This window comes from Hyperoodon ampullatus (genome assembly GCF_949752795.1).
Source record: "Hyperoodon ampullatus genome assembly, chromosome: 14".
Lineage (NCBI taxonomy): Eukaryota > Metazoa > Chordata > Mammalia > Artiodactyla > Ziphiidae > Hyperoodon > Hyperoodon ampullatus.
Window position 1 is genome coordinate 75425922 of NC_136927.1, and position 24347 is coordinate 75450268.

The window sequence follows — 24347 nt, forward strand, 5'->3', positions numbered from 1 at the left end:
GAAGTCACACGTGTGTGGGAGAAATAGAATGGTGCTCTTACCCTTTCTTGACTTTTAATTAAAAAGTTTTGTGATTCTTTTCCTCAGGCAGTCCTGACTCCAGGCTAAGTGGAAGGCAGCACCCCCTTTTTATATGGAAGAAAAATGAAGTTTATTATAAGTTTTTATATTTTCTACTTGTTCATTTTATTGGTGCAAATTTGAGATTTTGTTTCCTTTTAATAGATGCGGTCTTTGAGATAATTTGTTTTTACCTTTATTCCCGTTTTATCTTTTTCGGATAGTTCTCTTTGTACTCCTGCCTACCTCTCCTCACCCCTACTCCCCTCACCCCCACCACTTTTTTAAACCTTAGCATCTGTTGGGTGAACAGTGTAAGTAATGTTTTCATCTGCGTTTAGAATGTGAGATATTTCCAGTACCTACTTTTTTGCTGAATCCAAAGATATATAAATATAAATATATATATATTTTATAAAGATCAAAATGATATAAAGGAGATACATTTCTTCCTTTAAAAAAACAAATAGAAATCCATTGTTAATGTTCATATTATGATGCCACTTTTTCTAAACTGTGCATCTTGATGGAAAGGTGTAAATATCAATCAATAGGACTGCTTAGTTAATCAGTATTTAATATCTAAGGTGAGTTGGGGGTGTGTAGGGGCGGGGTACTACAGAACATAGCTGGCTTGCTGTCCTATAAGTTCCTTGATCCATAGACAGATGCAGCTGGAAAGTAAACAGAATGGATTGCCAGCTACCCATATGCCTGTCCAGTTCCCTTTTTATTTGCAGAATCCGTGCATTTGTTCACAAGTGGGAAGTTCACAGGAGTAAAACCTCTTGGGTAGATGAACTCTCCCCTGCTGCAGAGGGGCAAGAACTGTTATGTGGCCCCAAGGCAGACTGTTTCATCGTGAGCAGGCTGTTCTCGTTTTCCTTCCTTCTCTCTTTCTCTCTTTCCAATATTTGGAATTTTGAAGAAGATGGACATGTCATTCCGAGAGCAATATTTAAATTCTCAGGAATTGACTTACAGTGTTGAGAATGAATTCACTTTCAATCAGTTTTACATTAGATGTTGTTTTTAAAGACTATAAACCACACTGCAAAGAATCCAAACCACATGGGATAACTTATGAGATGGTTGAGTGGTAAGCTGTGACTCCTTTGTTGATCATTTTGGACGTCATTGTAAATAAAGGTTTCTATTTAAAATTGAAGGCTGAGAGTGTGCCACTTTTTTTTTTTTTAATCCCGATTGGATAAAGGGTAAGAGATAAGGCTAAGGAATCCTATTTCAGATAATAGTAGCAGTTTCTGTGAGGCTGAAAGAAATCTGGAAAGCATGGCCCTGTTCTTACACGAGGTAAGTGCTTAGGGGTCGTGTGTTAGGGAGAAACGTGCTGGGCCAGGTGATGGCCGAAGTTCCTCTTCCTCCCAGGCTAGCGCTCCGACAGCTACCTTTACCCGTGGGACTACCCGGTACATGACGAAGGGCTGGATAAGGTGAGTTGCTTTCCAGTTCGTTAATACTTTTAAAAAGTGAGGTCCTAAAGCTGGTGTGATATGAGACTTACCTTTGAGGTCCCTGAAGTATGGTAAATTCTAGTCAATTTATAACCATGTATTCCCTTTTAAAAAACCATCTAAATCCGTGGTGTCTACTTCCAAAAAGGTGTTGACTGGTGGTATCTTGAATGCTTTTTAACTTAAAAAAACCAAACACACCAAAAAGACTCCTAAGGATGGCCTTTTAGAAAATGTCAAAGGTTCCCTCATACCAGCTGCTGGTCACTGGCTGGGGTTTTCAACATTGTTTGACAATACTTAAGACTACAAAATTTCTTTACAAATACAATTTTATTAAAACTTGGGACATACATCAACTTCATGTCTTTGCAGGACTTTAAAAAACATCAGTTCTGGGACAGATAACAAAGGAATCCTGGGAGAAATGGCATCTGGTCAGGAAGAGGAAAGTCTACAACTGCACGGGGTTTTCTTTTACATGGGCCACAGCGTTTATTGACACCACCACTCTTGAAAATTGGGTTTTCTTATTAGTCAAATTCCCCTAAAAGTTCCCAAGCTGGTTACATGTAAATAGTCACATATATACAGTGAAGTCAGTTTCTTCAGAGGCAACCAGGGTTATAGTGTGAAGTATAAATTTATGACTTTTGTGCTGTTGACTCATTGTGAAACTTGGTCACCATTTCCTGCCTCTGTCCTGCTTCCTAGTTCCTTCTTTGTGAAGGATCAAAAGAATAAGAGGATTTAAAACAGGGTGGTTCTTACCCTGTGATTTAAAAAAATTCCAGTGACTTTCACCCTTGGGGAAAATTTCCAAGAAAAATCTCTCTGTTGTTCTTCCCTTGTGAGCCTCTCAGAGAGGGTTAGTGGTGACTTTTTGATACGAAAATGCATTTTGTGCAGCTGGTGAGGTATAATCCAAAGCAAAAGCAGGGGCAAAAATGGACTTCCAGAAGTCTCACTACTCCTGATGGTTCTCTTCCAGAATCTGCCACGTTGACTGAAAGCGAATTCTGTGTGTCTCAGGCTTCTTGGCTAACATCATAGGTCTGCTGGAAATCATTCAGAGTTTTTCATTGTACAGGTGATGCCTCTGTTTTTGGAGGTCCATCTCATGCTTCTTAACCTTCCCAGCCTTCCCACAGTTGTCCCCTGTAGAACAAAGCAAACTCATTTATCACGCCACTTACGGATTTCTTAATTGGTCCTACAGCTGAGTAAGCTTTGCTTCAAGGATGTGGCTGCTGAGAAGGAGTATTTCTAGATCCCTCAGGGCTTGCTATCACCTAATCATCTAGATTGTCAGTTGTTGGCTTACACATTCAGTGGCTGGCAAAGATGTCATGTAACGATCTGGATAGGATAGTGGCTAAGGAGAAAGTGAGATGTAAAGATCAAGTGCTTTCATTCTGGTAGCACCAAAGAAATGCTTAACTGGCCCACTATTTTTCCTGTTAAAGCCACACAGGTTTATATGCATATAAAGACAGAAATGAATAGGCCAGAGGTTGCAAATGGCAGCTCACCAAGGGGGCTGGTTGGCCTGCATGGTGACTTCATGCCAAATTAGTTGCCAACATTAACAAATTCTCACACATATCTACGTTTCTGGATTTTCTTGATGAGGCAGAGGATTCAAATTGCATCCCATTCCGTTCTCTTTAGACCAGAGTGACCTCTCCAGGTTGCCACAGCCTCCTGGCCCCTACCAGCCTCTGTTGGCCCTGGAGTTCCTAGCATGGATATTTTGGAAACTATTCAGTGAGGCCACCTTGCTGCTGACACTATGGACCAAGTAGCACCTCTGCAGCCACAGCCTTCAAGACGCCTGGCACTTAGCCGACTGACATGGTTCTCAGCCTCTCAGGAAGGCCTTGAGCTTACCAAGCACAGATGATGACGTGGAGAACAACGGTGTATTAGACAAAGTATAATCTAGAACATGAAATATATCCAAGTATGTTATTTTATGGGAAAGACTAACATGACTGCTTCCCCTCTTATGGGAACAGATGAGAGGAATAAGTGAGAAAGGGCATGCATGCAGAACAGCCTTGGCAAAACGAAGCGGATCAGGCCAGATCTCTCTTGGTAAACTGGTTCCTCAACTCACAGTGATTTGGAAGAAGGTCTCTTCATTTCTGGCCACTTTCGACGCTGAAACTGCCTAAGGTTTCGAGTGTCAAAAGGAGAAAGAGTGTTAACCGTCACCAAGAAAGAAAAAGTGACCCCCCCAAAGAACTAGACAAAGAAGGTCTCTTAGTGGACACCTATCGCTGGTGGGTGAGCTAGGCCCCTGGAAAACCAGAGAAAGGTAGCATCCCAACCTCACACGTGCAACCTCGAGGTTAGACTACAGGATGGGCCACCATATGGGGCGACTGTCAGGCTTTAAAAGCAAAAGCAATACCTGTATTGCTCATAGCTTCCTCCATCTTTCAGTCCTAAAGGAGAGAGAAATGCACAACATGGAAACAGGTAAATAAGGGCAAAAGTGGCACAAGCAAGGACAAACTTTATAACTGCCTCTTTTTCTTCTTTAAAACACTTCAGGTTTTTTTGTCACAATCCCATGATGTTGGTAGTGGCTCCTAGACAGAGGGGACTGAATTACCAGGTGAGCTGTCCCTAAGACTCTTGGTAGGTCGCCTACACTCTCGTGGCCTCTTATCGATTTCAGGCTCCTGTTGCAGTCATTCAGCACTGACCTTGGTCACAGTGGGGGAGCCACACGTGGGCACGGAACACCTGTGCTGCAGCGGACAGACAGCCGAGGGCAGCGGGGACATCCCGAGTGTGGGCTCTCGGCAAATTTCCCAGAGGATGTGGTAGTGTGACCAAGTGCGAGGGCTCTGGACCCGGTCACGTTACTCATAAAACGAGGACAAGCAGATTCACCTCAGAGGGTTGTCAGAAGGCCTGTCAGTTAATGCATGTAAAACACTTAGCACCCTGGTGGGCTTGTAGTGATGGGTAAGTGATGGCACTTATCGTAAAAGTAGCACGTGCTTGGTGAATGTTAGGAAGGTGATATTATAGCTACTGGTGAGAATTCACCAACTCCTGGTGATTCTGGGTTCCCTCTTCAGACAGGACCTCCTCCGTCCCCTCCTGTGGTCACCCCGCAGCACGCTGGGGCACCTGCTCACCCAGGTCCATGTTCCGGGTCCGGGGGTTACACTGCCTGTAACCCTTGCAGCTCCTCAGCTCCATGAGCTGCACATGTAGCTGATTGAGGACGTCCCTGTCCAGGGTGTTCACTGCATTCATCAACTGGTTGGAAAAAAGGTAGGTTATCAACGAGGTGAAGACAGGGACCACCCCCCGCCCCCTTCTACCAGCTGGGGGACTGACTTCAGGCAGGTGGGGAGCACAAGGTGTGAAGGGATGGTGACCTCTACTTCCACAAGAGCTGGGGTTTGGAACAGTTAGAACTACTTTTTGCCTCTAGCCCCACGTGCATGAAATCTCAAAATAAAAAACACCTCTGTGTACGTCACATTGAACTTCTGGAGCCACTGGTCAGGAAATTTACCAAGCTTGTAAAGAAGCTTGGAACCCAGCCCTGTATTTTTAAGCAGCCTTCCTTCACAGCCCCTCTGTTCCTCTTGATGGAAAAGCAGCCATCTGGCGAAGGCCTGGGTGAGTGACCTTGTCCTTGCCTGGTCTGGGAGCCGCTGGTGACCCAGTAACCTACCAGCTGTCATCCCCTTTTGTAAAATACAGGGATGACCTATCAAAGGAGAAAGACTGGTGGCTTGTATGGTAATTAGAGCAAAACAAGACAGTCGAGTTGCTTGCACTTGGAAATCGTGTAAAAGAGTACTTTCAGACTTTTCTTGAAACATGGAAGACTGGGCAATGCCAAGGCCATGCTACTGAGAAGCTCTAGCGCTGAAGCTGGGTTGTGACCATCTGTTTCAGAAGGGACACGCACGTTCCAGTCACCACTTCAGTCCCGCATGTATTCAGTTGGGTTAATGTAGGGGAAGCGCGGAGTAAGGGCTGCCTGAGTGTTAGTTACCGGCCTATCATCTGTAGGGTTTGGCCTGACCCTAAGGACCCCTGAGCCTCCAAAGTTCTAGGCGTCTTCCCAAGATCCCACAAAACCTGCTGGAACCGTGCCAGGTGCGTAAGTTGGAGGGAAGAGGCTGTACCTGGACGCAGGAAGGGCAGGTGGCACACAGAGTCCCAGCCTTCCTGGTGGCTTCAACTCACTTTTGCTGTCTTAGGGACTCAGGGGGACTTGAAAAACCGGTTATCACTTCCTCGGGGGGCCTACCTGGCAGGGGCCCCATTTCTCCAGCCTGTGTTGTCCCTACCTGGTAGGGGTCTGTGTTGAGATCAAAGTACTCCAGGAAGCCGGTTGCAAATTCACAGAAGAGGAAGTTGTGGGTCTCATTGATAGTCCTCATGCACCAGTACGTGTTGTTGTTGGCGCTGGTGCAGGCACAGAAGGGCCCCACTGCCAGGGAGGAGAGCACGCCCTGAGCCGAAGAGGCCCTGGCTGCCAGCCCCCAGCCCCTTCCTGCCGGAGCACTTGATCCCTGAGGTTGCTGGGGGACCTGTTCCTGAAAGACCCTCAGGGTCTGTCCAGGAAGTGCTCACAAGCTGGGGGGCACTGGGTCCCTGGGATCCCCGGTAGGAGCCCCCGCCCTGGGCCCGGCTGGCTCACGCGTCCAGAGGGGTGCCGTCTGCCAGTGCTGGTTGTCGTGGGTGAAGCACGTGAGGCCGGGCATGCTGCACGTGTCGTTGTTCTGCAGGCGCCTCAGCAGCTTGCGGAGTTTCTTCTTGCGCTTCTGCTCCCGCAGCAGCCACACCTTGTCCTTCTCCTGCAAACCCTTCCTAGGGGCACACAGGGCCGCACCCCTCACATCTCCCCCGACCCCACCTTGGAGCCTCTTCCTGCCCAGGGAGCCAGGGTCATGGCCCTGGAGGGTTCCCAAAGGGAGGCCCTTTGCCCAGTCCCATTGCTGTTCCTTGGCAGGGCTGGGGCCAGATGAGGCTCCTGTCATCCGACGTTAGCTCCTGAGGCAGCACAGGGTTAGGGCGCTGCTGGGCCTCCTGCTCACACCCGCCCCTGGGGCCTCTGCCCTGCCCTGCAGTAACCCGCTCCGGCCACAGGGGGCACCCGGACCCCTGCTCGTTGTTGATCTGGCAGTCGGGCCTCTGCGCCTCCCAGGGAAAGGCCAGGACTTGGCTTGTCCTTGTTTGTTTTGGCTTAAGGGAGGGCCGGCTTCCTCTGCCCTTACCTGAATGGATGCAGGCTGGAGCCTTTGTGCTTGAGGCGGCCTTTGTGCTGGGCGTGGTAACTGCAACAGACCCCCAGCCCCCCAGCCTGGCTTTCAGACACTGTGCTCAGGGCCACACCGTGGGGTGGCTGTGAACTGCGCTTCTCTGGGATCCCTGTTTCTCCTTCTGGGGCAGTGCTGGGGAGGTACTATCCCCTGGGTGGCAGCCCCCTGCCTGCCAGCTCCTTCCTCCATATGTGACCTGGGAGCCCCCAGCTGAAGGCCTCAGCCAGACATAGAAGGTCGGGGTAGAGGCCAGTTAACCAAGTCTGGAGGCTGGGCCTGGCTCTGCGTGGCTTTAGCCTCAGCATCTCCAGGTGGGTTGCCCCCAGGCCCCCGCCCACCTCACGCTTGGTCAGGGCCAGCCCTGTAATCCTTTTCTGGAAAGGCAGCAGTGACTACAGTAGCCACTAACCACATGTGGCTATTTCAATTTTAATTAAACTACCAATTCGGTTCCTCAGCTACAGGGGCCGCAGTTCAGATCTCAGTAGCCACATGTGGTTGGTTGGTGGCTGCCATACGGGGCAGCACAGATACAGCTGCTTCCATCACCAGAGAGGTTCTGTTGGACGGCACTGCTTGCGAGTTCAGACTCTTGGGCTGGGGGTTCCCTGAGCTGGTAACGTGGGCCTTGGGCCACGTGGGCTGTTCCCGGGAGGGCAGTCAGCAGAGGCACTTTTCCCTCCCGGGAACCGGCTCCACAATCAAGGGCCTGCCTGTCAGCAGTGCATGAATCTGGGCATCTGGCTGGTACCCGAGGGGCGGTGCTTTCTGCCCAGTGGCTGACAACGGGAATGTGAATTATTACTAATTATGTCTATCCTAAGCAAGGAGACAGGGGTATAAAAATAATGAAAGGAGTCACAGAGGAGGGGACGCTGTATCCCTAGGAGTGATCCTGCAAGAGCACTCGGGGTCTTCCCTGGGGCTTTCTGCTACCTCCTCACCTGATTTTGTGACAGTCACATTCTTCTGGCCGCTTTTTCTTCAGGTGACCTCGGACTTCCCTCAGGTTCTTTATTTTGTTCTGCAGGGTCTCGATCTGAGGGAGGGAACAGGAGAGGAGGCCGTGAGCCTCTGGGGGGCTGGGTCAGCAGGGCTGGCCTGGCGGGGCCTCCTAGCCACTGTGCGCGTCTGTGGGTGCTGGGGGTGGTGGTCCTTGGTTCCACCTGTTGAAGGAACTGTGGGTCATTCTCCTGTCTTGTCCTGCCCGAGAACCCGCTGAGCCCATGGGAGACTTCAAGGTCTCCCCGCAGGCCTGTTGGAAGGGCTGAGTGTGGTGTGAGCATCTTGTAGATCACAAAGGGGTACGACGTGGCTGTGCTGTTCCCCCCACCCCAATCCGGCAGGAGCTGTCTGTCTGAGGCCAGGACCGACACTGCCGGCCCTGGTGAAGGATTCTCCGGGGCCTCCCTCCCCTGGGCCTGGCTTCCCTGTCTCCGGCTGTGGCTGGTGGCCCCGCCAAGCTCGGGGTCGTGAGAACCCTCCCGGCCCAGACTCCTGTCACCTCGTGGTCAATGTGCAGCTTGTGGTCCTTCCAGGCCTGCAGGGACTTGTACAGGTCCAGGTCGCACTGGACCGTGTCGTTCTCCAGGATGTAGCACCTGTTAAGAGAGAAGCGGTCACGTGGGGCCCTCAGGGCATTGAGGGGGCCCAGGCAGGGGCCTGAGAGGTGTGGGCGCCCCTGCCAAGGTCCAGCCCCCCCACCCCCGACCCCCACCCTAGACTCTCACCGATGTGTGACTTTAATGGGGTTGGGGGCTGAGTGGTCCGGAAGGCCCCCGGTGCCACTGAAGTCCCCGCCATCCCTGTCGTCTTGGTCCTCAGGGGCGCCTGGCCAGTGCCGCTTGGTGAGGTTGCGGGGCTGGGACCAGTCGTCCAGGCCGACGTGGTGCCCCTCGACAGCCACTGAGCGGATGGAGCGATTCCGGGCATAGCTGGCCTTGTACTCTGTGGGGTCAGAGGGGTGACTGGGCTGGGAGGCTGGCCAGACTGGCCAGGCTCCCTGGGCAGCAGACTCTTGATCCATCCAGACAGGGCTGTGCTCCCAAGCCAGGGCCTCAGTGCTGCCCGAGACTGGTGGGCTCAGGAAACCTACCTACCGGGAAAGTGGGCCCTGGACCCCAGTGGAAAGGACCTCAAGTTGATTCACTTGGGGAGACTGAAGTCCCAGAGCTAAGAAGGAATTGGCCTGAGATAATCTCAAGGAGGAGCTGTGCATAGATAAACTGGGACATCCACACAATGGAGGATTCGAACACAGAACTGAAGCAACAATGCTGACGAATGTCAAAAACACTAATGTGTGAAGGAAGTCAGATACAGAAGTCACACATTGTATGATTCTATTTATATGATATCCAGGATAGGTAAAGACGTAGAAACAGAAAGCAAATTAGTGGTTGCCATGGGATGGGGGAGAAGGGTAATGGAGTTCCTTTTGGGGTGATGCAAATGGTTTAGAACTAGACAGAGGGGATGGTTGCAGTACACTGTAAATGGACTAAATGCTTCTGAATTGTACATTTATAAACTTGTAAAAATGGTAATTTTGTTATGTGACGTTCATGTCAATTAAAAAAAAAGGGGGGGAAAAGTGGATATAATTAAGGAGATTGAATCAGTAATCAGAAACCTTCCAACAAACAAAAAGTCTAGGACCAGACAGCTTCACTGGTGAATTCCACCAAACATTTAAAGAAGAATGAATACCAATCCTCAAATGCTTCCAAAAATAGAAAAGGAGGGAACACTTCCAAACTTATTTTTACGAGGCCAGTATTACTCTGATACCAAAACCAGACAAGGATGCCACAAGAAAAGTACAGGCTAGTATCTCTGATGAACATAGATGCAAAAGTCCTCAACAAAATATTAGCAAACCAAATAGAACAATACATTAAAAGGATCATATACCATGATCAAGTGGGATTTATTCCAGGGATGCAAGGATGGTTTACCATCTGCAAATCAATGTGATATACCACATTAACAAATGAAGGATAAAAATCATATGGTCATCTCAGTGTATGCAGAAAAAGCATTTTACGAAATTCAACATCCATTTATGATAAAAACTGATAAGCCATTAATATCCAAAATATAAAGACATATAATTCAATAGGAAACCCCCTAAACAATCAATTGAAAAACAGGCAGAGGATCAGAATAGACAATTTTCCAAAGAAGACATACAGATGGCCAACGGGTACATGAAAAGATGCTCCACATCACTAATCATCAAGGAAATGCAAATCAAAACCACAGTGAGATACCATCTCACACCCGTCAGAATGGCTATTATCAAAAAAATACGAAATAACAAATGTTGGCGAGGATGTGGAGAAAAGGGAGCAATTGTGCACTGTTGGTGGGAATGTACATTGTTGCAGCCACTTTGGAAAACAGTATGGAAGTTCCTCAAAAAATTAAAGATAGAACACCCTATGATCCAGCAATTCCACTTCTGGATATTTATCTGAAGAAAACAAAAACACTAACTCAAAGACATGTGTACCCCCATGTTCACTGCATTATTTACAATAGCCAAGATACAGAAATAACCTAAGTGTCCACTGGTGGATGAATGGATACAGAAGATGTGGCGCACGCGCGCACGCACACACACACACAGGAATATTACTCAGCCATCAAATAGAAGGAAATCTCATTGTTTGCGACAACAGAGGTGGACCTTGAGGGGATTATGCTAAGCAAAATAAGTCAGAGGACGACAAACAGCATATGATCTCACTTATCTGTGGAATCTAAAACCAACCAACCAACCAAGCTCATAGAGAACGGATTAGTGGTTGCCAAATGGGGGGGTGGGGGGTAGGAATGGTGGGCGAAATGGGCAAAGGGGGTCAAAAGGTACAAACTTCCAGTTACAGAGTCAGTCAGTCCTGGGGATGTAATGTACAGCCTGGTGGCCATAGTTAACAAGAATACTGTATTGCATATTTGAAAGTTGCTGAGAGAGTAGGTCTTAATAGTTCTCATCACCAGAAAAAAAGTTTTTGTAACTACGTTAAGTGGACTTGTTGGCGCGATCAGTTTGCAATATATACAAATATCGAATCACAATGTTGTACACCTGAAACTAATGTAATATGTTAATTATACTGCAGTAAACCCCCACAAAACAAGATCAAAAAGCCCATTAATTTGAACTGGGGAAAAAAGAGCCAAGCATCACATTCTCCCAGACAGAAAAGGGAGTGGGGGGCTTGGGGAGGTCACTGATCTTCTCCGAGTCTATTTCCCCAGCAGTGAGCTGGATGCTCTCCACAGGGTGGGCAGTGAGTGGAGCTGAGAGGTGTTTTTTTCTAAGCTCTAAGTCACCTATGGAAAACTGAGGGCATGCAGGTGCTGGGGCTCAGAGCAGGCCACCCCAAGATGCCACAATGGCATATTGATTATTTTGAATTAAAGTTCTTTGAAACACAGCTGGTGGGGAAAAAAATGATATTAAAAAACACTGACTCCACCTCTTTCCCCCTGAATGCGGGAACCTCTCCTAGGCCTGCAAATGACCAGGAGGAGGCTCAGCTGGAGGCTGATATTCAAGGTTTGACAGGAGCGATATTTGAGGCCTTTCCCCCTAAAGTTAATTAGTTTAAGGTTGAATTCTGTACTCGGGAGGAAAGCATCCTAAAGCCTTTTTGAACATTTCATGCAAACTTTTCAAAGGCACACTGCCTTTAACTTGGAAGCCCCAGTGCACAGGAATCTCTTCATATCTGCTCTAATGGGAAATTGTCTCCCTGATATCAGAAAGCAAATTCACGATAGTGTGGTTGGTTGGTCTAGGCCACCGCTAAGTGTAATAATGGAGGCTGGAGCTCGATTCTTCGAAAATACTTTCCAGGAATGCAGAAAAAAGAATTAAAAGCAACAATTCTTGCTTTGCAATTTGAACCTTTAGGAAAACAAAAGCATCACACCTACCGTCAATGAATCTTCGACAAAGGAGGCAAGAATATACAATGGAGAAAAGACAGTCTCTTTAGCAAGTGGTGTTGGGAAAGCTGGACGGCTGCTTGTAAATCAACACCCTCTCACCATACACAAAAATAAATTCGAAATGGCTTAATTAAGACAAATATAAGACATGATACCATAAAACTCCTAGAAGAGAACACAGGCAAAACATTCTCTGACAAATCGTACCAAGGTTGTCTTAGGTCAGTCTCCCAAGGCAATAGAAATTAAAGCAAAAATAAACAAATGGGACCTAATCAAATGTATAAACTTTTGCACAGCAAAGGAAACCATAAAACAAAAAGACAACCTAGGGACTGGGAGAAAATATTTGCAAACGATGCTACTGACAAGGGATTAATTTCCAAAACATACAAACAGCTCATGCAACTCAGTAACAAAAAACCAAACAACCCGACCGAAAAATGGGCAGAAGACCTAAATAGACATTTCTCCAAAGAAAACATACAGATGGCCAATAGGCACATGAAAAGATGCTCAACATCACTAATTATTAGAGAAATGCAAATCAAAACTACAATGAGGTATCACCTCACACCGGTCAGAATGGTCATCGTCAAAAAGTCTGCAAATAACAAATGCTGGAGAGGGTGTGGAGAAAAGGGAAGCCTCCTACACCGCTGGTGGGAATGTAAATTGGTGCAGCCACTACGGAAAACAGTATGGAGGTTCCTTAAAAAACTAAAAATAGAGTTGCCATATGATTCAGTAATCTCACTCCTGGGCATATACCCAGACAAAACTATAATTCAAGAAGGTACATGCACACCTATATTCATAGCAACACTATTTACAATAGCCAAGACATGGAAGCAACGTAAATGTCCACTGGCAGAGGAATGGATAAAGATGTGGTATATATATACAATGGAATAATATTCACCCATAAAAAGAATGAAATAATGCCATTTGCAGCAACATGGATGGACCTAGAGATTATCATACTAAGTGAAGTAAGTCAGACAAAGACAAATACCACATGATATCACTTATATGTGGAATCTAAAATATGACACAAATGAACTTATTTACAAAACAGACTCACAGACATAGAAGACAAACTTATGGTTACCAAAGGGGAAAGGGGGTGGGGGAGGGATAAATTAGGAGCTTGGGATCAGCGGATACACACGACCATATATAAAACAGATAAATAACAAGGTCTTACTATATAGCACAGGGAACTAAACAGAATATATGTATAAAACAATCACTATACTGTACACCAGATGCTAGCACAACATTGTAAATTATACTTCAATAAAAAAAAGAATAGAAAACAAAAGCATGACTCTGAGAGTAACTCCAGGCTCACTCAGAGCTCTTCCTGTTTGCCTCCAGACAACTGCAGATATTATAAGAAATCAGGACAATGGAAGAGAAATTTGTCCTACACTCAAAAGGAAGGAAAGTTTAAGAAACAATCCCCCTAGGCCCCAGCATGCCCAGAAAGTTCATTCTTCTCCTTCTGAGGGACAATTCCTTCTCAAATGACGGGGTCAGCCAATCCTCTGTTGCATCCCAGAGGCTACTTAAAATAGAGGATTGGGAACTGGATTTCTTAATTGACACCAGTGTGCCTTTCTCTACCGTCGCTCAGAGGATTTATCTCAACCTGTCACTGCTGATTCTATACAAGCAGTCAGAGTCTCTGGACAACCTACTACATTACCCACATCTCAGTCCACCCTAATATCTTTTAGGGCCTCTTAACACCCATCATATCTAATTTCCAACTGCTCACCAGCGAACCTTCTTGATAGAGATTTGTTACATAAATTTAGTGCTACTCTAAAATGTAATCAGAAGGGCATTTTTTATTTCCTTGCCCTCAGACCAAGCCCCAAATCTACTTTCCTTATTAGAAACTCGTCCTGATTTAAATTCCTCTGTAGAGGGTGCGTCTTTAACAGATGTCCCAATTAGTCCCTGGGCCACACATGCCAATGAAGTTGGACTGCTACTAAGTGCTGAGCCTGTATGCATGACCTGGAAGAAAAATAAACAGGTCCCTTCTCTGCAAAGAGATACAAAGCGAGGAATTAACCCTATGATAGACTCTCTTAGAGCTGGATGTGCTTGTTTTTACTTCCTCACCCTGTCACACTCCACATGAAAGTAGGTAAATTTGTAATGAAAGAAGGTAAATTTGGCCCAGACAGGAATCAAATCTCTCGATTTGTACAAGCCCTAAGAGCCATAAACTCTTGTAATTCCCGGGCACCCTGTGGTCCCTAACCCAGCTGTTACCCTCACTTCGACTCCTGCTGACCCAGCCTGGTTAAGGTAACTGAGCTCTGCTCAGATTCCTCTTCAATCCCATGCACCTGACACACACCTTCTCTGCATTTACCTCTCAAGGGAGACCCGTAACAAGAACTGGCATAGCCGTCGGGGAGAAGTTTTCCTTCTACCCTTCTAGGTTCTTCTGGCTGGTCTAAGAATTAAGTTGACTTGAGACAGGTTAACAGGAGAAAATCAAACAAAAGTTTAATACCGTATCCATGGGAGAAACCCAGAAAAACCTGGAAGCCCTCACCTGAAACCCTCAGCCAAAGACAAAAGAGGATGTGGAGGGTGGGAGATCCAGTCAGGGAAGGCGACCAGGAAAAGCACAGTAAATGGGGGTGGCTGTGACACAGATTTAAGCCCTGGCCCCCTCCATGGAGAAGAGTTTCCAGAGATTTGGTCAACCTCCTCTTCCAGGGACAGAGAGGGAGACACCGTTACAAATGGAGATTTCCCTTACAGACGTCCATGTTTCTTGCAAAAGGGCAACTCCCACTAGGTTTTCAGTTTCCCCTGTGTCTGCTGTTGCCCAGAAAATAACCAGCTCAAGGTAATATGCCAAAGAGATGTATTTTACGGTAGCAAATTCTGCTCCCCTACGAAGGCTTACATTAGTTCCTGTCCACACCTCTGGTTCTTGGCTTACCTGATCGTGACAAACCTTTTCTTCTACGCGGCCATGGAAACGATGGGATTACTGCTGGCATTCTAGGACAGCCTATTGCCTCAGTTAAGTCCTACAGCGTATTTCTCATGTTAGTTAGACTCTACGGCACCACGTACGCCCCCCTTATGTACGTGGCCATGCTGACTACAAAGCCAGTGCTCTAACCATAGGCTCCCCCAGTCACCTCTGTTTCCCATGCTGTGTCTGCTATGTTACAAGTTCACAGGATGCGGCACTTCTCTGCGTGGTGAGAGACCACCTGTGAGCAGGCTCTTAACCTACCCATCACCGTCCATCATTAATACTCTAAATCTGGCTCCTTTACCCCCCTCCCTGATGGTGGAGAGCCCCACTCCATGCCACACGAGTGCCTCGCAACTACAGGAACGGTCTCAGAGCCACGAGATGCTCTCTCAGACATCCCTGTAGACAACCCAGACTTACCTCGATTTTGTGATGGCTCCTGTAAACAAAGTTTCCAGCGAAACATAATAACTGGTTATGCTGTGGCTCCCCACGTGAACCACGTGAGGCATATTCTGTGCCCACTGTGAGACCAGCCCATGCGGCTGAACTCATCGCTCTTCCTGGAGCACACACACGAGCAAAGGGGAAACTGCTACCATTTACACAGACTCCAAAGATGCTTTTGGAGTCTGCCATGCTGTTGGTACGATTTGGAGATCCCGTGGATTCCTGACCTCTTCAGGTCCTCCTAGTGCTAACGGGTATATAATTGCTGCCCTGTGATAAGCTAGTCACCTCGCTTCTAACGCTGCTGTTCACTGCTCAGGAGACTGATGCTTTATCTTTAGGAAATGATAGGGTGGAAAGAGCTGCTAAAATTGCAGCTCAAAATGCCCCCTTTATCCTTTCTCCACCCAATTTTTAAACCTGCCTTTATCCCTGACTGATATTAACTATCAGGCAAATGCCCCACAATCTAAAAAAGGACAAATGGACACAAAAAAGGTACCAAACAATGATCAGATAAATTAGACATTGGGCCACATGTACTTCAGGTAGCTCCTTTTCCTTTGACCTTGCGGCTTGAGCTTACCTCCCATCAGATGAGATGTACTGTGCAGACAGGAGAGTGGTTTTGCCCTGGCAGCCATGGAATTTCTGACCAAATTATTTCCCAGTGCACTACTAGTGAATTGCACCTAACTTCTGGGAGAAATCAGTGTGCCCTAGGAAGGCTTACCAGGCCCACACTGCCCTTTGTGGCACTCCAAACAGATCTTAACAGATTCGCCCCCAGCTTTAGGCTATTCTTGCTATTTGGTTGTCTTTTACATGGTTAGTGGAGGGACTGAATGCCATCGGACTAGATGTGGTGATGCCACACAGTGGTAACGAAATTAATAACTGAGGTTATTCCTAATTTTGACATTCCTTTATGGATTGAATCAGACCAAGGAACTCATTTTATAGCAGAGATAAACCATCTGCTTGCAAACACTCCGGGGTACACATTAAAATTCCACACTCTGTACCATAACTCCACCATCAGGGCAAGTGGAACATAAAAATCTAGATATAAAAGGAATTTAGGAAAAGCTCTGGCAAGTAACTGGGCTTAAATGGTCAGAAGCTTTGCCCCTGGCCTGTATAAGGATCAGGAATACTCCAATAGGAGACATGGATTAACCTCTTCTGAAATAGTGCTTGGGTAACCCAGGCTTACTGGCATCTCTAAACTTTCTATTTCTGGATTAAGTGGACATTGTGGGAACATAAGTGAATAATTTGATGCTCTGACCAGCTGCCTACAAGAACTGACTAGTGTACCTGAAGCTTATTGCCAAGAGGGAAAAGGGGCGTGGCATCCCCGACTGACACCCTGACATCCCTTTTGACCAGGAGACCAGGTTTACATCAAGGACTTTAGAAGAAAACATGCACTGTCACCTCTCTGGGAAGGACGTTATGAGGTACTGCTATCTACCTACACTCCCTGTGTTACCACCAAAATAAAGGGAAAATCCTCCTGGGTTCATGCAAGTCATGCCAACTTGGCCTGGACCATCGCTCTCAAGACAGCTGGGAGACAGTCCCCACAGGTGACTCAAAGTAAGGATTTCCAGGCCACTTCCCAGGCCTGGAAGCAGCTGGCATCACAAATTAGACAGCTTTTCCCAATATCACGGATCAAGAAACTTCACTTGCAATCCCACTCCTGGGCGTATATCTGCGGAAAACTCTAATTCGAAAACATACACGCACTCCTACGTACAGCAGCACTATTTACAACAGCTAAGACATGGAAGCAACCTTAATGTCCATGGACAGATGAATGGATAAAGAAACTGTGGTACGTATATACAATGGAATATTACTCAGCCATAAAAAAGAATGAAATAATGCCATTTGCAGCAACACGGATGGACCTAGAGATTGTCATACTAAGTGAAGTAAGTCAGAAAGAGACAAATACCATGATATCACTTATATGTGGAATCTAAAACATGACACACATGAACATATCTATGAAACAGAAACAGACTCATAGACATGGAGGACAGACTCGTGGTTGCCAAGGGGGAGAGGGGGTGGGGGAGGGGAGGACTGGGAGCTTGGGGTTGGCAGATGCAAACTGTTACATACAGGATGGAGAAGCAACAAGGTCCTACTGTAGAGCACAGGGAACTATACTCAGTATCCTGAGATAAACCATAACGGAAAAGAGTATGAAAAAACATGGGTGTGTATATATATATGTGTGTGTGTGTGTGTGTGTGTGTGTAACTGAATCACCTTCCTGTACAGCAGAAATTAACACAACATTGTAAATCAATTATACTTCAATAAAATAAATTTTAAAAACTTCATTTTTACCTATTCCCCCCCTTTAAGACTCCCTATATAATCACACGCTAAACAAACAAACAAACATGCACCTTCTCTTACTAAAGACCACTTTCCCACATTCATTATCATTATCAGGAGGCTGAGCGGAGAGTGCTTGTCTATCTAGCTTACTTCCCCTCTAAAAGTCTCCACTATGGGCTCCTTTTCAACCTGTGTCTTGCTTAGTAACCTTTACTTTGTCAACAGGTCAGGCATAAACCAAACACCCCGTTGTGCCAGTTTACCAAAGCCTGGCCACGTTAATCAATCAATCTGTTGGTTGTGTCAACATCTAGACGGTACAAGTGCCTCTGAGCTGGTCTGCGTTCCTGCCAATGTGCACACTGTGGACTAGGTACAGAAGATGGTTCAATGACAGGGAATGGTATCCACGACCGAAAAACATCGCTCCGTCTCTCCTTCTGGGGAGTTATCGGGGCCCCGGAAAACCTCTATAGAAGCTCAAGGGCTGTCCCTCGCCCAGGCTAAAAACAATAGGTGAAAAATTTCCCTTTGCATTGAAAACAAACACTGGACCTTTCCTGGGTGACAGGCCAGGGCAGTACTGCAGTCAGACTCAGGGGTTTGATTCCACAGGTGGCATCTTCAAGCCTTTCATGGAGACTGGAAATGACCCTGACACTACTTTTTAGTATAAACATCTGCCAGCTCACCAAGTGTCCTGGATGGCTCACCAGCCACCCTTGGGGTATTACAGCTGCTCCCCTGACTAAGCCGCCCGATACCACACTATATATATATAGGTGGACCAGAAATCTGGACTTCCTTGGCTCAGTGACAGAACCAAGCTTTAAAGGAGCTCAGCAAGGAGGAGCCTGTGCATCATTGGTGAAAACACTGCTCCCATGTAACCCAAATGGGACAAGGAGTGTCCACCTTACCTCTAGCAAGAGAGGTTAGCTCTTTCTATCAGTGGAGGGAAGCGTGGCCATTTTACTGGACTGACCTACACCAGGACTAGGGACTGGTTTAATGGGGGTGGAGAAGGGGCTTCGATTTGTCCTTTTGTTTGTTCATCCTCATTCTAATCTCCGTTCTTTTCTCCCTTTGCAGAGCTCTTAGCACTCGGCTCCTAACCTGATTTCTCTCTCCATGGCCACCAACCCTCCTTTTAAAAAGTGAAACTTCCTGGTCAATTTTAGAGGGAACGGTTGGGGCTCAGAGCAGTTCACCCCAAGATATGCCACAATGGCATATTGGTTCTTTTGAATTAAAGTTACTTAAGAAACAGCTGGTGGCCAAAGAAAACATAAAAAAACACTGACCCTCCTCTTTCCCCCCTAAAAGTGGGAAATAAATCTCCCACGTGAAGGTCCCTTCCTTATACCAGGAGAAGAGAAAGCATCCTTATCACCAGAGTCAGGGAATTCAAGGCTAAGAAAGCTGTATAAACTAACTTTACTCCTTCATTAGTCTGCTGCCCCAAGTACCAGCCCCTGTGCTCTTAAATCTCCACAAATCATTGTTTCCTTGTCTAAAAATGGTGTGTAAACAACCTGCTTTGGTCGCTCTGGGGTCCCATTTCTATGAGACCTCAGTGTGTATGAATGAACTTTTTTCTCCTGTTCATCTGTCTCATGTCAAGTTAATTATCTGACCAGCCAAGAGAACTCGAGAGGGGCAGGGGGTGAATCTCCCCCTCCTCAACACAGGCTCAAGTCAGAGCCCAGATTTCCTGTATCTTCTGTATATTAAAAGACAAAATTGATCAAGTTGCTAACACTTCAGAAAAATGGGGTTGGGGGAGGGTGGTCACGGAGGAGCACAGATCTCCAGCTTCTGAAGAGAAAACCGGAGATATGCCGCCTACACCGGGCCCACCGGCAGCGTGGATGGCGGGGCAGGAGCTGATGTGCTGCCTCTTCCTACAGGGCAGAGTGTTTCCCGTTTGGCCACAGTCCCCGCTCCTCCTTCCATTTTAGGTCGGACCTAGGCCCGCCTCAAGTCTGTAACCCCGCTGCCCTGAAACATCCATCTGTTTTTGGAGCACGGCCTGGAGCCAGGCCCGACCCGGGTTTCTGCTGGGCTCCTAATGACCACCAGGTGGCGACCAAAGGTCGAGGACTGGCTGGAGGCCGGGTGGTGGGGCCCAAGAAGGGAGGAACGGGTTCCCTCTTCCGCATGGCCCAGGCCAGGGCTCCAGGATCTGGTCTTGCCCCACATCCCCCAACCCCTCGACCCCGGGGGCAGTTGCTTTTACCTTTCCTCCTTGTATCAGAGTCTCATGGGCCAAAGGATCTGGGGGTCCAGGTCCAGGAGAGGCATTTCTCTGACAAAGCCTTGGGCCTTTTCTGACTCCGGGCAGCTTTCTCCTTGGCTTTTTCCTCCCTGAGTTCAGTCTCCATGAAGCCACAGTGCCTGGGCCCGAAACGCACACAGTACTGAGCTGATCTCCCTGCGGGAGGAGGGCACCCCTGCCTAAGAGGGCCAGGAAGCAGACCCAGTGGGTTCTTTCTGCTCCTTTGTGTTGCTTGCTCTGGCGTTCTCCACGCCCCCAGCCATGCACCCATGGGTCCCCAAACTATGGCTTCCAGGCCCAATCCAGCCCTCTGCCTGATTTTGTACATAAGTTACTCTCAACCATTTGCAGAGTCCTTGGCTGTTTTCTTGCCACAGTGATGGAATGGAGCATTTGACACAAAGATTGTTTAGCTCCCACAGCCTCAAATATTTACTCTCTGGCCCTTTACAGCAAAAACCTGCCAGCCCTGGTGTACACCTTTTCTGGGACTGAAGCCACACCACTTGCTCTCTTTGTCACCCTAGGTGTCTTTGTTTCCAGGGTCCTGGAGGTGCCCTCCCTACCACATATACTGGGAACAGGGCACTTCCTAACCCAGTGGCCAAGAGCTGAGGCTCTGGGGGCTTCCCTGGTGGCACAGTGATTAAGAATCCGCCTGTCAATGCAATGGACACGGGTTTGAGCTCTGGTCCGGGAAGATCCCACATGCCACGGAGCAACTAAGCCCATGTGCCACAACTACTGAGCCTGCGCTCTAGAGCCCGCGAGCCACAACTACTGAGCCCACACGCCACAACTACTGAAGCCTGTGTGCCTAGAACCTGTGCTCCGCAACAAGAGAAGCCACCACAATGAGAAGCCCACACACCGCAACGAAGAGCGGCCCCTGCTCGCCGCAACTAGAGAAAGCCCGCGCGCAGCAACGAGGACCCAACGCAGCCAAAAATAAATAAATAAATTTATTAAAAAAAAAAAAAAAAAAAAGAGCTGAGGCTCTGGACTCTGATTGCCTGGGTGCAAATCCTGAGCCAGCGCACAGGCAAGTGAGTTAATTTCCAAGCAGCTGTGTTCTCATGACGATACCTGCCTTCCAGGGCTCTTTGGAGTTTGACATGAAACAGACCTGCTAAATATTTCAGCACCTGCAAGCTGGCATCTAGCAGCTTCTCTGCTAGTTAGGGACACTGCCGCTGTGACATCCTCACCCAAGGTCACAGCTGGGCCCTCCCACCTCCCCAGGCCCGGGAAGCCCGAGGCAGTGTGGCCTGCTCTCTGGGGTGGGACCCACAGGAACTTTGTGCTTCCTCTTCCCCTGACTTAGAGCACTTCCCCTCTGCTAGTCCCATGGCCTGTTCCTTCTACATACTTGGCTCTCGTTTAAATGTCAACCGACCACCCATCCTACAGCCTACACCCATCCGCCCCTCTCCACCTGGTCACACCGCTGTTTCATCTCCTCCATGCATTTTGCACCCAGGGAAGTGATCTTCCCACTTTGTTAACTTGCTGACACCTGGTCTCACCCACGAGGTCCAATCCGTGTCTCTCAAGTTCACCTCTGTAACCTCAGCAGCTGGCATATGGCAGGGCTTGCGGATTTGTTGGGAGAAGAGATGAATAAACACCGGCCACCTGGACCCATCCCCGAGTCCTCATCTCCTCCCCCTGGGTCCTGGGTCTCCCCTCTGTTCTGGGTTGGCTGCTCTGCCTGCTTCCTCACCCCACAGCCCACAGCCCAGTGGGTTAGGGTGAGCCGGGGTCTGAGCTGCTCTGGGCCAGGGCATCTCAACCTCACAACTGGCAACACTGTGGGGCCGGATAAATCCTGACCTGCACCTCACAGGATGCTTAGCAGCGTCCACAGCATCCGTTCACTGGACGCCAGGAGCATCCCTCCCGCTGCCCATCACACACGATTACGACAGCCAGAAATGTCACCACACGGCCAAGTGTCCCTGGGGGGCAAAGTCGCCCCCAGTTGAAAACCCCTGCTCTAGCCTGGCTGCTCAGAAAGGAGTGACAGAGACCATCTTGCTGGCAGGCATGTGCAGGAGGAAGAATATTGGGCCAGGCGATGGGGCCCAAGTCGCCCAGGTGGCCGTGTGAGCTGACCTTTCCTGTCTGCTGTGAGGAGCCACCCTTGCCTTGCTCCCAGGACGCTGTGAGGGGCGTATCAGACAGGGCTGTGATGTCACACCGTCCTCACAGGAGGGCCTGGGTTGAGCCGAGTCTCAGTTATTTAGGTGCATTTTTCTTCCCTCTAAGAAGTAATAGGAAAAAAAAAAAAAAAGGCTTAACTGAGTCACAAGTTCTTGTCTTACTTAAACATTACCCAGTGTGCCATGTCCTGAAGCAAGATGTTAGCTGTGTAATTCAACCAATCGTTTTATCTGCTAAAAAAAGATGAGCTTAGTAGTTAGTAATCAGGTTGTGAGGAATTATAATGGGGGACCATCAGTTGGGATGTGCCACTTGAGGCAGCAGCCGGGTTGTTATGGAGACACACCTGCTCTGTAACGAAGGTGTCCTCTGCAAAGACAGGAAGAGACCTCAGCCTGTCGCCAGACACCCAGTCTCTAATTAGGCTACAAGGGAATCTGATTCAGCCTGAAAAAGGAAGGGAATTCTGACACAGGCTACAGCAAGCATGCACCTTGAGGACATTACGCCATGTGAAGTAAGGCAGTCACAAGAGGACAAATGGTGCGTGATTCTGCTTAGATGAAGTACCTAGAACAGTCAGATTCAGAGAAAGCAGAGGGGTGGTGGCCAGGGACGGGATAATGGGGAGTTGTTGTTTAATGGGTACTGAGTTTCAGTTGTGCCAGATAAAGAGAGCTCTGGAGATGGACGGTGGTGATGGTTGAGCAATGATGTCAATGTGCTTAAAAAACGGTTAAGACGGTCAATGTTAGATAATGCATGTTGTACCACAATGAAAGAAAACAGAACTAAAATCTCGAATTAGGCTTTGGCTCCCATTAGGTCAGGGAGCAAGACATTCCAGCCAGGGGACTGGATCTCACTGACACCGAGTCCTTGGCACCCAGCAACCTGCCAAGCATCCTCAAAGCCCAGGCGCATCCTTATTTGAACGTTCGGCAGGGAGCGTGCTTCCCAGGGGAGCTGACCCTCAGAACGGGGTCATGTACCCAGAGTGACAGCTGAGTCCTGCAGCCAGGCCCAGAGGACCTCCCCCTCCCCGCCTCCGCTTGCTGGTTTTCTAACTTTCTGTCCTTCTTCAGCCCCTGCTGGGTTGGGGGGAGGGGTGAAGGTTATGGCGGCTTCTCCAGGTGGGATGGGGGGCTCTTCCTCCTTGCAAAGTACAGTTGACCCTTGAACAACGTGGGGTTCAGCTGTGTATAACTTATAGTCAGCCCCCCATATCCGTGGTCTCTCTACATCTGTGGATTCAACCAACCACAGACAGTGGAGTAGTATTTACTATCAAAGAATATCCACGTGCAAGCGGACCTGTGGAGTTCAAACCCACATTGTTCGGGGTCAACTGTATAGTCGATTCCCGTTATTCGCGGTGGTCCTGTTCTACAGCGTCACCTTGATGCTGAACTAGTGAGTGTGGAAGTGCTCCTGGGGTAAATACGGGGTACGATTCCTGCGAGCTTCGGGTCACAACACGCTTGTCCATCATTAGTACCGGGCCTTACTGCATGTGTGTCTCTGTCATGTCTGTTTAAAGACATCCGAGTTGGGCTTCCCTGGTGGCGCAGTGGTTAAGAATCTGCCTGCCAATGTAAGGGACACGGGTTTGAGCCCTGGTCCGGGAAGATCCCACACGCCGCAGAGCAACTAAGCCCGTGCGCCACAACTACTGAGCCCACGTGCCACAACTACTGAGCCCATGTGCCACAACTACTGAGCCCACACACCTAGAGCCCATGCTCCGCAACAAGAGAAGCCATCACACGGCCAGTGATAGGCCCGCACACAGCAACGAAGACCCAATGCAGCCAAAAATAAATAAATAATAAATTAAAAAAAATAATAAAGACACCCGATTTAACGCACGTGTTGATTCACCGACACTGAACTCACGGCAGCAGCACCAAGACTCATGCCTGAACGAAGCTTTCTCACTTACGTGTTCCCCTCCATAAAGCACATCACAGCCGCCCTGGGCTTGGGGACCCGACACAGGATGTCAGCGCCACCTTGGGGCCATTTTAGATAGGGAGGTCACCGCAAAAAGGTACGAAATACCACAAACGTGACACTAAATAGACATGAGGGCTGAAAGGAGAAGGCAGAGCGTCACCTTGGCTCAACCTCGGCTGGGAGCCTGCATGTTGGGTGACTCGAAATTTTGTGCCACTTTGCAAGGGAACCAGTCCAGTGCCTGGAGCGCAGCTGGAGGGATCCTTTGAAAACACAAATCTGATCCTGGCTTCTCTGCTCAAAACCCTCTGGGGGCTTCC

At 48.2% G+C, this 24347-nt stretch overlaps 1 protein-coding gene across 3 annotated transcripts in view; it reads right to left on the reverse strand.

Annotated features, from left to right (window-relative positions):
* Positions 1 to 2662: 2662 nt before the first annotated feature.
* The window catches only part of SULF2 (sulfatase 2), a gene marked incomplete at both ends in the record, with an annotated part of 109689 nt that continues 88004 nt past the window's right edge, over positions 2663 to 24347 (reverse strand). Inside the window, 10 exons of one of the 3 annotated variants that reach the window (XM_079720325.1) lie at positions 2663 to 2693; positions 3655 to 3708; positions 3952 to 3985; positions 4691 to 4814; positions 5864 to 6006; positions 6217 to 6386; positions 6794 to 6853; positions 7783 to 7877; positions 8343 to 8439; positions 8569 to 8785. In XM_079720325.1, the coding sequence (XP_079576451.1) occupies positions 2663 to 2693; positions 3655 to 3708; positions 3952 to 3985; positions 4691 to 4814; positions 5864 to 6006; positions 6217 to 6386; positions 6794 to 6853; positions 7783 to 7877; positions 8343 to 8439; positions 8569 to 8785 (1025 nt within the window). The remainder of the gene's footprint in view (positions 2694 to 3654; positions 3709 to 3951; positions 3986 to 4690; positions 4815 to 5863; positions 6007 to 6216; positions 6387 to 6793; positions 6854 to 7782; positions 7878 to 8342; positions 8440 to 8568; positions 8786 to 24347) is intronic. The other 2 variants (XM_079720326.1, XM_079720327.1) reach the window with 2 other exon arrangements.